Below are 15,411 nucleotides of genomic sequence, written 5' to 3'. Positions count from 1 at the left end.
CCCTACAGGCACCAACCCCTCTCCCTCCTTCCTGCCTGGGCACTGCAGACATCCTCAAGTCCTCCCTGATCATCTTCGTGATGGGTGGCCCAGGCTGCGGCAAAGAGACACATGGCGAACAAGTACGGCTTCTGCCACATGGGGCTGGGCCAGCTGCTGTGGCAGAAGGCCCAACAAGGCACCCGGCAGGGCCCGAAGATTCATGACGTCATGCTGCAGGGGCTCCTGGTGCCCACAGTGAGAGGTCCCGGGTGCGGGGGCAGAGGGATGAAGGGCATACATCGGGAGGAGCTTCCCGGGAAGGCCCTGTGGAAGCCAAGGGGCCTCAAAGTCTGGGGCCACTGGCTGCTGCTTTGCTGCCCTGAGCCTCTGTGTCCTCAACTGTAAAATGTGAGAGCAGCTGGACCCCCAGCAGAAGGCTGGGGTGTGGGTCAGGTGATGTCGTTCCTATAAAGCGCTTGGCAGAGTTCCTGGCCCTTAAGAAATGCTCAGTAAACTTAGCTAGTATTTATTCCCTTTGTGACCCCGGGCCTGTATGTCAGTGGCCCCTTCTGCCCCCGATTCCTCACTGTAAGATGGAGGTCACCCCAGTTCCTCTTGACAGTGATGAGCAAACGAGCCCAGCAAGCCTGGCATGTGGCAGACACCCGCCCAGAGGACCGTGGCCGAGCCCCGTTCTCAGAAGTGCTTCCAGGGCTTCCCTGGTGGCGCAGTGGTTAAGAATCCGCCTGCCAATGCACGGGACACGGGTTCAAGCCCTGGTCCGGGAAGATCCCACATGCTGCAGAGCAGCTAAGCCCGTGCGCCACAACTACTGAGCCTGTGCTTAAGGGCCAGCGAGCCACAACTACTGAAGCCCGCACGCCTAGAGCCCGTGCTCTGCAACAAGAGAAGCCACCGCAATGAGAAGCCCGCGCACCACAACGAAGAGTAGCCCCCGCTCCCCGCCACTAGAGAAAGCCTGCGCACAGCAACGAAGACCCAACACAGCCAAAAATAAATAAAAATTTTTAAAAAAAGTGCTTCCAGAGACCCCAGCAGTGGGTGTTCCCCCAAATACACCAGAACTTGCCAAGGTGACCTTGCAGGTGAGGGGCCCTGAGCCCCGAATGCAGCCTCCCCTTCCCTCCCCAGGGTGTCATATCCTTGATATGATCAGTGACCACATGCTGTCCTGCCTGGACAGCCGGGGCTTCCTCATTGACGGCTTCCCCCGGGAGCTGAGGCAAGCCAAGGAGTTTGAGCACATTGTGAGTGACCCCAACACCTGCGAGGGTGCGAAGCCGGGTCTCCTCCCCACCTTGGATGGAGATCTGAAGGGGCAAGACCCCGGGGGAGAGGAGTTGTTGACAGGGAAATGGAGTTTTGCGTTATCTAGGGGACAGTGAGGAGATTGTTGGAAGCATCTAGAACCCGGGTGAAGAGCTGGTGAGTTCTCCGAGGGTGGGGACAAAGTCATTTTGTTTGGTTTGGGTTTGGTGTTTTTGGCTGCACCGCACAGCATGCGGGATCTTAGTTCCCCAACCAGGGATCGAACTTGTGCCCCCTGCAGTGGAAGCGGAGAGTCCTAACCACTGGACCGCCGGGGAAGTCGTGGACAAAGTCATTTTAACATCTCCCCGCACGGTCCCTGGCGCCCGGTAAACAAACTATTTGCCCACTGAGTGGCAGGTGGATTTAGCATCATTTCTGAGCCGTAAAGATGGAATGTAACTCTCCGTTCATCTATTTATTTAACCTCCTGTGCCCGAAATAGTTCTTGAGGACAAGCTAAGTCCTCTGGACTTCACCAGACACATGGGGTCCCTGCTGTTAGGATGCAGCAGACAGGGACCAGCAACACGTTCCGTACAAAACACATTTCTGGTAGCGGTAAGTGCAGCGAAGAACAGGACACAGAATGGCATCTGGAGACGTGCGAGTGGGCTACTTCAGTTTGGGGGGTCCAGGGGGGACCCCTGTGCAGAGCTGAGCGGTGGAGCCAGCCAGACGCGCAAGACCAACATCATGAAAAGTCATCCATCCGGACACCTGAGTAGGAAGAGAGAAACTGCGGCAGGCTGGGGGCCTCCGGGCTTTCCTGGGACTTGCTGGACGCCAGCAGAAACACATTCAGGCACGGGGGAGGGAATCAGACAAAGGTCGTGGCGTAGCGGGGCGCCGACAGGGGCTGGGAGGGGCCGTCGGTGGGGCCCCGCCCTCTGTGCGCACCTCCACTAAAGCAATTCTGTCGGGCTCCCTGGGACGAAGGTAAACGGCAAATACTGGGCTCCCTCTCCTGGTCTGGGAGCCGGGCGGGCAAAGACCAGGCTAATGACTGGCTCAGCGCCAGGCCAGCGCCTGGCCTAAAGTAGGCACCCGGTCACCCATGCCAGCTGGATGGGCTCCCCAAGTGGCTGCAAAGCATCAGGGCAGAGGCTACAAACTCCTGGCCCTCGGGCCCCATGGAATCCACCGATATGTTCAGTTTGGACTCTTCGGCGTTTGACACTTTTTTTGTTTTAAATTTCAAAAATCCAGAGATGCCACATCAAAACTCCCAGCTTCTGTTGAAAAACATCTGACTTGGCAACACAGGGGCCTGCACATCCCCATGGCAACAGCAGTGTGAACTCCTCCAGAGCTTTTTACCAGCCCGGAGCTGGTCTCGACCCTCTGCACAGATGAACTCTGATCTTCTGGAACGTTCCAGGCGCCCGCACAGTCAGCACCCTGCTTTTTTCACTGAGGGATCCGGGAGCTTGCCCGGGTCACACCATTTAGGTGGCCAAGCCAGGATAGAGGCCACGATTTTCACCATGTGGACGGGATGTGCCCTCTGTGCCCCCCGCCATCCCCCCTATACCCACCCTCTCCCTCTCCTTCACAGAGGCCCATTTAGGGTCCTGCTTGCATGGTGGCTTCACACTAAGAGGAACAGGAGACATGCTTTTCTTTGGTAACTGTGTGGCTCTCAGAAGTGACAAAATGAAGATAAATGGGGCTCTGGCTTAAAAGAGTGTTTTTTGGTTTTTTTGGCCACTCTGTGCAGCTTATGGGATTTTAGTTCCCCAACCAGGGATCGAACCCGGGCCCTCAGCAGTGAAAGCGCAGTCTTAACCACTGGACCTCCACGGAAGTCCCACACGATCATGGTTTGGCCACACTTACTTTATCGGTGCCAAACGTCAAGATTGCCAATTATGTGTTCTGAAGCCCATCCCGAATCCCATTATGAGCGTTTCCTCACCCAACAGCATCTCAGATGATTAATGTGAATCCCTTGAGACTACCCGATGCCCCCATCCACAGCTGCATTTCCCCCACAGCTGAAAAATGTCTCTTTGATTCCCAGCTGGTCAGAGTTATGAGTAAAACGAGGTCCTCACCGGGCGTCTCCTACTCCAAGGAGGACAGTCCTCCCTCCCTGCTTCCCTCCTGCCCTTGACTCGTTGAAGACTCTGGGTCATTTGTCTTGTACAAACTCTCATCCTTGGGACTGTCCCACAGGCATTATTTGTCTCCTTCCATTCCTCATTGGCGCTGTACACTGAAAGTTAACGACAGGCGTTCTTACAATAGATTCAGGTTCCATCCATTTTGTGCTTTTTTTTTTATACAGCAGGTTCTTATTAGTTATCTATTTTATATATATTAGTGTATATACGTCAATCCCATGTGCTTTTCTTTTTAATCCATGAATATTCTAGTATATATTTCCTAAAAGATAAAGACTTTTGTAAAATGGTATCACGCTTCTGTTATTACACCTTAATATCCTTCGTGTCATCAAATAACCAATCATTATGCAAATTCCCGTGAACACCTCAAAATCTTTTTCTTTTCACATCTTGTTTTAATCGGGATTTAAGTAAGGTTGGCCCACTGCGATGGGTTGCTTTGTCTCTGTCCTTTTCATCTACAGGCAGACCTCAGTTTGATGCTCTTTGCTTTATTACATTTTTTCACAGATCGAAGGTCTGTGGCAACCCTGCGTTGGGCAAGTCTATCGGCACCATTTTCACAACAACTTTTGCTCAGTTCGTATCTCTGTGTCACGTTTTGGTAATTCTCGCAATATTTCAAACTTTTTCATTATGATTATATTTGTTATGATGAGCTGTGATCAGTGATCTTTGATGTTACTATTGTAGTAATTGCTTTGAGGTGCCGTGAACTGCACCCATATAAGACGGCGAACTTAATCAATGAACATTGTGTGTGTTCTGACTGCTCCACTGACCGGCTGTTCCCCCATCCCTCTCCCTCTCCTCTGGCCTCCCTATTCCCTGAGACACAACAGTATTGAAATCAGATCGGTTAGTAACCTTACAATGGCCTCCAAGTGTTCAAGTGAAGGGAAGAGTTGTATGTCCTTTACTTTAAATCAAAAGCTAGAAATGATGAAGCTTAGGGAGGAAGGCATGTCAAAGGCTGAGATAAGCTGAAAGCTGGGCCTCTCACGCCGAACAGTTAGCCAAGTTGTGAAAAGAACAAGTCCTTGAAGGAGGTTAAGAATGCTACTCCAGTGAATACGTGAATGATACGAAGGTGAAACAGCCTCATTGCTAATATGGAGGAAGTTTTCGTGGTCTGGATAGAAGATCAAACCAGCCAGAACATTCCGTTAAGTCAAAGCCTCATCCAGCGCAAGGCCCTAACTCTCTTCAGTCCTTTGAAGGCTGAGAGAGGTGAGGAAGCTGCAGAAGAAAAGTGTGAGGCCAGCCGAGCTGTGCTCATGAGGTTTAAGGAAAGAAGCCGTTTCCATGACATCAAAGTGCAAGGGGAAGCAGCAAATGCTGGTGTAGAAGCTGCGGCAAGTCCTCCGGGAGATCTAGTTAAGACCATTCAGGAAGGTGGCTACGCTAAGCAGATGTTCAGTGTGGGTAAAACGGCCTTCTATTATTGGAAGAAGATGTCATCTAGGACTTCCATAGCTAGACAGGCGAGGTCAGTGCCTGGCTTCCAAGCTTCAAAGGCCAGGCTGGCTCTCTTGTTAGGGATGTCAGCTAACAGGATGCAGCTGGTGACTTTCAGTGGCAGCCAATGCTCATTTACCATTCCCCAAATCCTAGGGCCCTTCAGAATTATGCCCAATCTACTCTACCTGTGCTCTGTAAATAGAACAACAAAGCCTGGATGACAGCACATCTGCTGACAACACGGTTTACTGAGTATTTTAAGCCCACTGTTGAGACCTACTGCTGAGAAAAAAAGGTTCCTTTCAAAATATTACTGCTCATTGACAATACACCTGGTCACCCAAGAGCTCTGATGGCGATGGTCAAGGAGATTCCTGTTGTTTCCATGCCTGCTAACATAACATCCATTTTGCAGCCCACGGATCAAGGAATCATTTCAACTTTCAAGTCTCATTCTTTAAGAAATACATTTTGTAAGGCTATAGCTGCCATAGATAGTGATTCCTCTGAAGTCAGTTGGAAACATTCTGGAAAGGATTCACCATTCTACATGCCATTAAGAACATTCATGAGGACTTCCCTGGTGGTCCAGTGGTTAAGACTCCGTGCTTCCACTGCAGGGGGCATGGGTTCGATCCGCGGTTGGGGAAGTTCCACATACCTCAAGACACAGCCAAAAAAAAAAGAAAAGAAAAGAAAATTCATGATTTGTGGGAAGAGGTCAAACATCAACACTAACAGGAATTTGGGAGAAGTTGATTCCAACCCTCATGGATGACTTTGAGGGGTTCAAAACTTCAGTGGAGGAAGTCACTGCAGATGCTGTGGAAACAGCAAGAGAACTAGAATTAGAAGTGGAGTCTGAAGATGGGACAACTGCTGAAATCTCAGGATAAAACTTTCACAGGTGAGGAGTTGCTTCTTATGGATGAGCAAAGAGAGTGGTTTCTGGAGATGGAAGCTACCCCTGGTGAAGGCGCTGTGACGATTGTTGCAATGACAACAAAGGATTTAGGATATGACAGAAACTTAGTTGATAAAGCAGCGGCAGGGTTTGAGGGGATTGACTTCAGTTTTGAAAGAAGTTCTGCTGCAGGTAAAATGCTATCAAATAGCACAGCACGCTACAGAGAAATGGTTCATAAAAGGAAGGGTCAGGGGCTTCCCTGGTGGCGCAGTGGTTGGGAGTCTGCCTGCCGATGCAGGGGACCCGGGTTCGTGCCCCGGTCCGGGAAGGTCCCACATGCCGCGGAGCGGCTGGGCCCGTGAGCCATGGCCGCTGAGCCTGCGCGTCCGGAGCCTGTTGCTCCGCAACGGGAGAGGCCACAATAGTGAGAGGCCCGCGTACCGCAAAAAAAAAGGAAGAGTCAATTGATGCAGCAGAGTTCACTGTTGTCTTATTTTAAGAAATCGCGGCAGCCACCCCAGCCGTCAGCAACCATCACCCTGATCAGTCAGCAGCCATAGAGGCCAGACCCTCCACCAGCAAAAAGATTACGACTCGCTGAAGGCGCAATGATTAGCATTTTTTAGCAAGAACGTATTTTTAAATGAAGGTATGTACATTTTTAAAAGACATGATGCTATGGCACACCTAACAGACTACAGCGTAGTGTAAACGTGCTTTATACTCCTTCCATCCCTCTTATTTTTTTAAACTTATTTTCAAAAATACTGATTAATAGACTACAGTGTAGCGTAAACGTGCTTTATGCTCCTTCCATCTCTATTTTTAAAACCTATTTTCAAAAATAAATTTTATTTATTTGTTTGTTTGGCTGTGTCAGGTCTTAGCTGCAGCATGTGGGATCTTTTTCTTTAGTTGTGGCAGGCGTGCAGGATCTAGTTCCCTGACCAGGGTTGGAAGCTGGGTCCCCTGCAATGGGAGCGTGGAATCTCAACCGCTGGACCACCAGGGAAGTCCCGTCTCTTTTTATTTATTGAAGAAACCTAGTCTTTGGTTCTCTTTATTTTACACAGCAGGGATTTTGCTGATTGCAGAGTGTTTTTTGTTTTCTTATCATGCTCCCCTCTCCTCTATGTGGCCTGTGAACTGGTAGCATGTCTAGAGTCTGGCTCGGAACTTAGATTCCATTTTTTCAAGTGCGCTTCATAGGTGGTGATGTGAACTCCTATCGGATAGCACACAATGTTTAGTTGTCTCTTTGCCATAGTTGGTTTTTTTCCATGTGTTTCAATGTGTTATTTAAGAGGACCCAGGTGTTTGAATGTTCACCAGGGCCCAGGCAGTGAACTTGGGAAAGTGGGGAAAACAGAATGCGTGTTGTGCTTGCAGTTCTTTTCTGTCCAATTCAGTGTGAGTTTGGTGTAGAGCACTGTGGTTCAATACCTTGCTTGTACTGCATCATTCAGGAAGGAGGCTCCTTCATGCCCGGTTGCCCTGCTCTTAGTAAGTGATCTGTTATGGGCTGAACTGTGTCCCCCGCCCCCAAATCCATATGTTGAGGCCCTAACTCCCAGGACCTCAGAATGTGACTGGATTTGGAGATGGGTCTTTAAAGAGGTGATTACATTAAAAGGTCCTCAAGATCAGTCCTAACCCAATATGACTGGTGTCCTTATAAGAAGAGGAGATTAGGACACAGACAAAGGAGTGACTGTGTGAGGACACAGGGAGAAAACGGCCATCTACAAGCCAAGGAGAGGCAGCCGGAGGAATCCACCCTGCCAGCACCTCCATCTCAGATGTCCAATCTCCAGGACTGTGAGGACATGGAATTTCTGTGGTTGGAGTCACCTGGTCTCTGGTCCTTGGTGTGGCAGCCCTCACAAACTGATACAGGGTCAGCTAGGCACTGCTGTAACATGTCCTGTCGGCCTCTTATCTTACAGTTTCATTCGTTGTTGGCATCAATTAATTCATATTCTGAATCAATTCGAAAGCTGTACGTTTCTCTTTTAGGCATTTTCCCCCCACACCAATTAGCTGGAATTCTTCCCTAAAGAAGAAATGTCCTTCCTCAACCAGGGCTGTCTGGTTATCCTGAAATATAGTTCCTACCAGACAGGTGGGAATACATGCTTATCTTCTCCCCTGCCAGGGCCCATTTTCAGACTGAGGTTGGGTGTACTACTCATTTCCGATGGTGACCGTGAGGTTCGTTATTTGGTCTTCCTTCGTTTTGTTCTCTCTCATCCTTACCAACTCAAGCATCTCTGTGTATTCAAAGTGCTTCAATTAGTCTTTGTAAAAAAATTTTTATTGACGTATAGTTGATTTAAAATGTTGTGTTAGTTTCAGGTGTACAGCAAAGTGATTCAGTTATACCCATACATATATTCATTTTTTTTCAGGTTCTTCTCTCATATAGGTTATCACAGAATATTGACTAGAGTTCCCCGTGCTACTCGGTAGGTGCTTGTTGGTTATCTACCTTATATATAGTAGTGTGTGTGTGTTCATCCCAAGCTCCTGATTTATCCCTCCCTGCCACATTTCCCCTTTGGTACCGTAAGTTTGTTTTCGACATCTGTAAGTCTGTTTCTGTTTTGTAAGCAAGTTCATTTGTGTCATTTTAAAAAAATTAGATTCCACATATGAGTGGTATCATATATTTGTCTTTCTCTGTCTTACTTATTTCACTTAGTATGATAATCTCTAGATCCATCCATGTTGCTGCAAATGGCATTATTTTGTTCTTTTTTATGGCTGAGTAATATTCTATTGTGTATATATATAGGTACCACATTGTCTTTTTTTTTTTTTTTGCGGTACGCGGGCCTCTCACTGTTGTGGCCTCTCCCGTTGCGGAGCACAGGCTCCGGACGCACAGGCTCAGTGGCCATGGCTCATGGGCCTAGCCGCTCCGCGGCATGTGGGATTTTCCAGGACCGGGGCACGAACCCGCGTCCCCTGCATCAGCAGGCAGACTCTCAACCACTGCGCCACCAGGGAAGCCCCACATTTTCTTCATCTATTCCTCTGTTGATGGACACTTAGGTTGCTTTCATGTCTTGGTTGCTATGTAACAGTCCTGCTATGAACACTGGGGTGCATGTATCTTTTCGAATTACGGTTTTCTCCAGATATATGCCCAGGAGTGGGATTGCTAGATCATATGGTAACTCTATTTTTAGTTTTTTAAGGAACCTCCATACTGTTTTCCATACCGGCTGCACCAATTTACATTCCCACCAATGGTGTAGGAGGGTTCATTTTTCTCCATACCTTCTCTAGCATTTATTGTTTGTAGTCTTTTTTTTTTTAATGTATTAAGCCCTTTAAAAAAATATATTTATTTATTTTTGGCTGTGTTGGGTCTTCTTTTCTGTGCGAGGGCTTTCTCTAGTTGCGGCAAGCAGGGGCCACTCTTCATCGCGGTGTGCAGGCCTCTCACTATCGCGGCCTCTCTTGTTGCCGAGCACAGGCTCCAGACGCGCAGGCTCAGTAGTTGTGGCTCACAGGCCCAGCTGCTCCGCGGCATGTGGGATCTTCCCAGACCAGGGCTCGAACCCATGTCCCCTGCTTTGGCAGGCATATTCTCAACCACTGCGCCACCAGGAAAGCCCCATGTAGTCTTTCTGATGATGGCAATAATCAGTCTTTTTTTGTAATAGATTTATTTATTGATTGATTGATTGATTGCTGCGTTGGGTCTTCATTGCTGCACCCAGGCTTTCTCTAGTTGTGGTGAGCGGGGGATACTCTTCGTTGTGGTACACGGGCTTCTCATTTCAGTGGCTTCTCTTGTTGTGGAGCACAGGCTCTAGACACGTGGGCTTCAGCAGTTGTGGCACGCGGGCTTAGTAGTTGTGGCTCATGGGCTCTAGAGCGCAGGCTCAGTAGTTGTGGCGCATGGCTTAGTTGCTCCGTGGCATGTGGGAGCTTCCTGGACCAGGGCTCGAACCCGTGTCCTCTGCATTGGCAGGCAGATTCTTAACCACTGTGCCATCAGGGAAGCCCCAGTCTTTTTTGTTGTTGCTCAAGCTGTCCCATCTCTGGCCAAAAGTAGCCCTCTCACATTGCATAGCATCCTCTGGACACAGCCCCATTTCACACTCACCCTCTTGCTTTCTTACTGCACAAGACTTCACACCCGCCCCCCGCCCCTTCACATTTCCGGTCCAGCTCTGGAATCGGCCATTTCTCCATGAAGGCCCTTTTTCAGTGGTGTCCCATCTGGGTGCCAGGGGTACTCATTGCTGCCTGGTGGTCATCATTTCCAGGCCTTTCCAGTGGACAGAGCTAGGAAACACAGACTTTTGAAAGGAAAAAAAAATCACAAGTTCTACTGTTATTTCCAGCTCACACTTAATGTCACAGTGTTTTACTTCTCTTTTCCCTAAAAAATCTGGTTCCTAAAACCACTGACATTGTCATTTGCATTATTCCATTAGATGCAAAATAGTTTCCAAATAACATACCGATTTTAACTACTGAGAATAAAACTACCAAAGGAAGATCTGTTTGCAGCTCTGGTTTTCCTTTACAATAGATCTCACTGTGGACATACCGCAAGAACACTGGGTCCCTTGAGATAATTATTTTCTGTGTGTAGTTGCAGCGTGACATTGACACATGGGTTCGTTCATTTCACCTTGGCTTTCGATGTTTAGGGATTGCTTTTTTTAAATTAATTAATTAATTTTGGCTATGTTGGGTCTTCGTTGCTGCACGTGGCCTTTCTCTAGTAGTGGTGAGCGGGGGGCTACTCTTTGTTGCGGTGTGCATGCTTCTCATTGTGGTGGCTTCTCTTGTTGCAGAGCACTGGCTATAGGTGCGCGGGCTTCAGTAGTTGCAGCACGCAGGCTCAGTAGCTGTGGCGCACAGGCTTAGTTGCTCCACGGCAATGTGGGATCTTCCTGGAGCAGGGATCGAACCCATGTACCCTGCACTGGCAGGTGAATTCTTAAACACTGCGCCACCAGGGAAGTCCCGGGGATTGCTTTTTTAAATTAAAAATTTGAATTTGCACCACATGTAATGATTCCAAAGTCAAAGTCACATAAAAAGGTAGATCCACCCCCACCCCAAACTGTGCTCTCCTTTCCCTGCAGGCAACCGTTTTAATTTTTGGATTGTCCTTTTTGCAAATATAAACCGTGTGCGTGCTTGTGTGTCCCTCTGCACACAGAAAGTAGCATTCCACATATAGCAGGCTTCCTTTTTTTAATGTTCAGATATACCCTGAAGATGTCACATCAGTGTCAAGAAGTCCTCCTCTTCCTTGCCCCATTTTACAACCAGAATTCCGCTGTGTGGCAGCGCCACTGTTTACTGCTCTGACGGCCCACAGACAGCAAGCCGTTCACAATCTTTTCCCACTACCAACGATGCCCCCACTCAATCACCTTCATGTAGCGCTTATTTTTGCTAGCGTCTTTAGGATGGGTTCTCAGGAGTGGAATTGTGGGGTTAAAGAGAAATGTGTCGATGATTTTGATTGATGGCATCACTCTCCTCTTTGTTCCGCATTGCCACTAGCCATTTGTCAACCTGCTTAGGTGTGAAATGGTATTTCGGTGGTTTTAAATGGGCATTTCTCTTATGATGAATGAGGTTGGGCATCTTTTCCAAAGTTCTAGGGCCATTTTCACTTCTTCTTTGGTGCAGTCTTTACATCTTTTGCTCCCCTTTTTTCCCCCCTAGTGGACTGTTGGTCTTTTTCGTCTTGATTTTTAGGAACTCTTTGTATATTAGCTGTTTGTGATATGGTTTGCAAATTTTCCCCCCAGTCCAGTTTGTCAATTATTTTTTGACCTTGATTTATTGTGCCTTTTTTTTTTTTTTTCTTTTTTGCCACATGGCGCAGCTTGTGAGATCTTAGTTCTCTGACCAGGGATTTAACCCAGGGCCATGGCAGTGAAAGCCCTGAGTCCTAACCTCTGGACTGCCAGGGAACTCCCTATTGTGCCTCTTTCACACGCAGAAATTATTTTTAAAACTTTCATCCAACTTATCAATATTTTCTGTTATTTCTCCTGAATTTTGAGACATCATGGTTGTTGTTTTTCTCAATCCCAAGTTATAAGGTAATTAATTCATCCATGGTTTCTTTAGTACTTGTATAGTTTTATTTCTTACATTTATGTCTGTGATCCATTGGAACATATCCTAGTTGGGGAAATTTGGTAAGGATTCCAAATGGTGAATACAGTTGTCCCCACACCATTTATTTAAAAGTCTGTCCTTTCTCCATTGACTTGAGGTGGCACCCCAGCCACATACCAACTTTCCATATTCACCCGAGTCTGGACTTGCCATTCTGTTCCAGGGGTCTGTCTGTCCACCTGTGCACTGGTTTAAGGATGGCGGCTTTACCATGTTTTGATATCTGGTAGGTTGGATGCCCCCTTCCCCACCTCCAACGCCCATTGCTTTTCTTTGCCTTGTTTTTCCTGGATAGTCCTGCTTATTTTTGTAGACGAATGTTAGAATCAATCCATCTCCACTAAAAAAAATCACATTTGGATCACATCAAGATTATAAACTCATTTAGAAACATCCTGACTGCTTTGTAACCTTGAGTCTTCCTACCCAAGAACATGTATCTCTTCCTTTTGTTCCAGTCTCCTTTTGAGTCACTTAGGAATATTTTACCTAAGTTTTCCTTAAAGATCTTCCTTTAAAGGCAGTGCACAGTTTTGGGAAAAGTTTTGCCTGAGTGTTTTATATATATATATTTTTCGTTGCTTGTAATGTTACTGTAAACGGGGCCTTCTTTCTTATTTCTAACTGGTGATTTTCATATACGTGTAGGCTTCTGTATGTTAATACTACATCCGGTTACTTTATCAAATTCTCTGAAGTCTGTACTAGTTTGTTGATTTTCGTGAGTTTTCCAGAAATAGAATCACACCATCTGCAAACAGACATGATTTTATCTCCTCCTTTCCAATTCGGATTTCTCCCATTGTTTTCTTTTATCTCGTTGCTTTAGCTAATCCTCTCATATCTTACTAAGTCATAACGTCAAGAGTGAGCAATTATTTTTAAATTAATTAATTAATTAATTTTTGGCTGCACTGGGTCTTCATTGCTGCATGCAGGCTTTCTCTAGTTGCGGCGAGTGGGGGCTATTCTTCGTTGTGGTGCACGGGCTTCTTTTTGCGGTGGCTTCTCTTGTTGCGGAGCAGGGCTCTACGTGGGCTTCAGTAGTTGTGGCTCACAGGCTCTAGAGCACAGGCTCAGTAGTTGTGGTGCACGGGCTTAGTTGTTCCACAGCATGTGGGATCTTCCCAGACAAGGGCTCAAACCCATGTCCCCTGCATTGGCGGGTGGATTCTTAACCACTGTGCCGCCAGGCAAATAAGAGTGGGCAATTTTATCTTATTCCCAACTTCAGCAGGAGAGCAAGTTTTCATGAAATAAGATGCTGGCTGAGGATATATTTACCAATTTCGAGTGTTGTGTTGTTTTTTTTTCAAATCACGAATGCGTGAATTTTGTCTTTTAAATTGTTCTTTCTGTGTTTCTGAGAATTCTCATATGACTTTTTCTTTACTTAAGATATTAACACAACTGTTATCGAACCATCCTTGCTTTCCTGGAGTGAATCCCACTTGGTTGTGTTTTTGTTTTAAAGTGCTGACAGATTCTATTTTGCAAGGAAATTCTGGAGGAAGTAGGAGGAGATGGGGCTCACAGTGGGTGGCCTCGGAGACCCAGGGAGGTCTCCCTGCAGTGGGAGGCAGCGCAGTGGTGAGCTGGCAACTCTTGTACTTTCCCCAATGGAAGTGTCTAGGCAAGAGGAAGGCAAGGAGAAACTGCTTAAATCCATCTTAAAAGGGATATTTCAATCTAAATACCCATCGAGGAACGAGTTAAGTAAATCATAACACATCCACACAACAGCATACTATATAGTGATTAAAAAGGATCGGGAACTTCCTCGTGTGCCAATGGGCAACCACCTCCAGCTTACTAAGTGAATAAAATCAAGGGCAAATCAATGTCTTTACCATCTGTATGAAAAAGGAGGAAAAAGAACATCAGAACCAGATCTGCCTGGCAAGTGCATAAAATACTTCCGGAAGGAGACGCAAGAAATAGAGAACTTGGTTGCTTCCAGGGAGGGTGAAACTGGGTGCCTGGGAACAGCAAGGAGACTCTTCGCCCTTTCCCAGTGGTGTTGTTTTGCCCTACCTGTCCAAAAAATAAACACATAAAAACTTGGAACTCCAAAAGTAAAACGGACCCAGGGGCCTGGTTATTCTTTACTGGGCCGCACCACCCTAGATTCCTATCTCTGGGGCGGGGGTGCACAGGGGGCCAGTGCGCCCTGCCTCTTCCTCACCCAGCCCCCTTCACGGGTGCCTAGGTGGGCCAGGCCCCCAACTTCGTCATCGTGTTTGACTGCTCCATGGAGACAATGGTCCGGAGAGCGCTGCACCGGGGCCAGGTGGAGTGCCGGGCCTCTGACTGCAAGTCGGCCATCTGCCAGCGCCTGGAGATGCATTACACCCTGTGTGAGCCCACCCTGGCCTTTTACCAGCAGAAGAACCTGCTCCGAAACTAAGTACTCCCTGCTTGCTGCTCACTCCCCTGGCCCTCTAGGGGAGCAAGTCCAGCTGAAACAGCACAGGGGTTATACTGCAGCCCTGAATCCCAGAACTCTGAGCCTCAGTTTCCCCAGCATGTACACTGGAGAGTTCCATTTCTTCCATTAGGCAGAATGGGTGCAGGCTGTGGCCTCCCAGGTATGACACGGAAGGTCTAAACAGAATGGCTCCAAAACTGCAAAATTAAATACATTTTAGAACCTATCTACACACACACACACACACAACACGTTAAGATTAGGACAACTGGTCAACCACAGCTCAAATCAAAGCCAGCCATGTGTTTTCAAGGTAGAAAGCAGGGATATCTTAATCCTAAAGTGACCCATGCAACTCCTGTACTTTCACTGCTGTGAGGACAGAGAACTCTGGTGTCATTCCTGTTCCCCTCCCGCAACCAAAGGTAAGAGCAAGAGAGAAACTAGCCTCAACCACCAAGGATGGGATGGGAAGGGGGTGAGCTAGCCTGGCACAACCCTGGTCCTATGGCCTGTTCCCAGGGACAGCATCCCAGTTTGTGCCCAGCTGTTAGTAACGCATAGCCTTGCAAGGCAGCCCTCCTGACCATTTCCGTCTCCTCATCCACACGGCCCTGGGGTGCACCTCTCAGTCCTTTACCAGCAACTAAAAGGGGACTGCGAACCTGTCACCCCCTCTGTCAGGGGGTGGAGGGCAGTGACCCTGCGATACTCAGAACTGACCCCCCTTTGCTCCCCTTCTCTAGATCTTGGCAGAAGCAGCTCCAGAAAACATTTTTGCCAAGTGCTGCTCTGTCATCAAGTCTACAGTGAGTCAGGAGAGGGCCGGGGGCTCCGACTTTCCCCTTGCCCCAGAGCTCAGAGAGGGTGCACTGGCCTGAGGTGAGACGCCTGGTGAGGGGAGCCTGGGGTTCCAATCTAAGCTGACTCCCCCACGTGACCCCAAATCGACAACCTCCCTCTTTCCTAGGCCCACTGCCCCACAGGTGGTCTGACTGGGGGCCACCAAG

General features: G+C 47.9%; 1 protein-coding gene across 1 annotated transcript; it reads left to right on the top strand.

Moving 5' to 3' along the window:
- Positions 1 to 111: 111 nt before the first annotated feature.
- LOC115865489 (adenylate kinase isoenzyme 1) lies at positions 112 to 14,380 on the top strand. The gene is made up of 3 exons (XM_060295554.1): positions 112 to 244; positions 1,135 to 1,250; positions 14,183 to 14,380. Exons 1-3 carry the CDS (start codon positions 112 to 114, stop codon positions 14,378 to 14,380), a joined length of 447 nt encoding a protein of 148 aa, XP_060151537.1.
- Positions 14,381 to 15,411: the final 1,031 nt, after the last annotated feature.

The sequence above is a fragment of the Globicephala melas genome, chromosome 3 (assembly GCF_963455315.2).
Source record: "Globicephala melas chromosome 3, mGloMel1.2, whole genome shotgun sequence".
Lineage (NCBI taxonomy): Eukaryota > Metazoa > Chordata > Mammalia > Artiodactyla > Delphinidae > Globicephala > Globicephala melas.
Note: the sequence above shows the minus strand (reverse complement) of the source record. Positions and strands in the feature narration are given on the sequence as shown.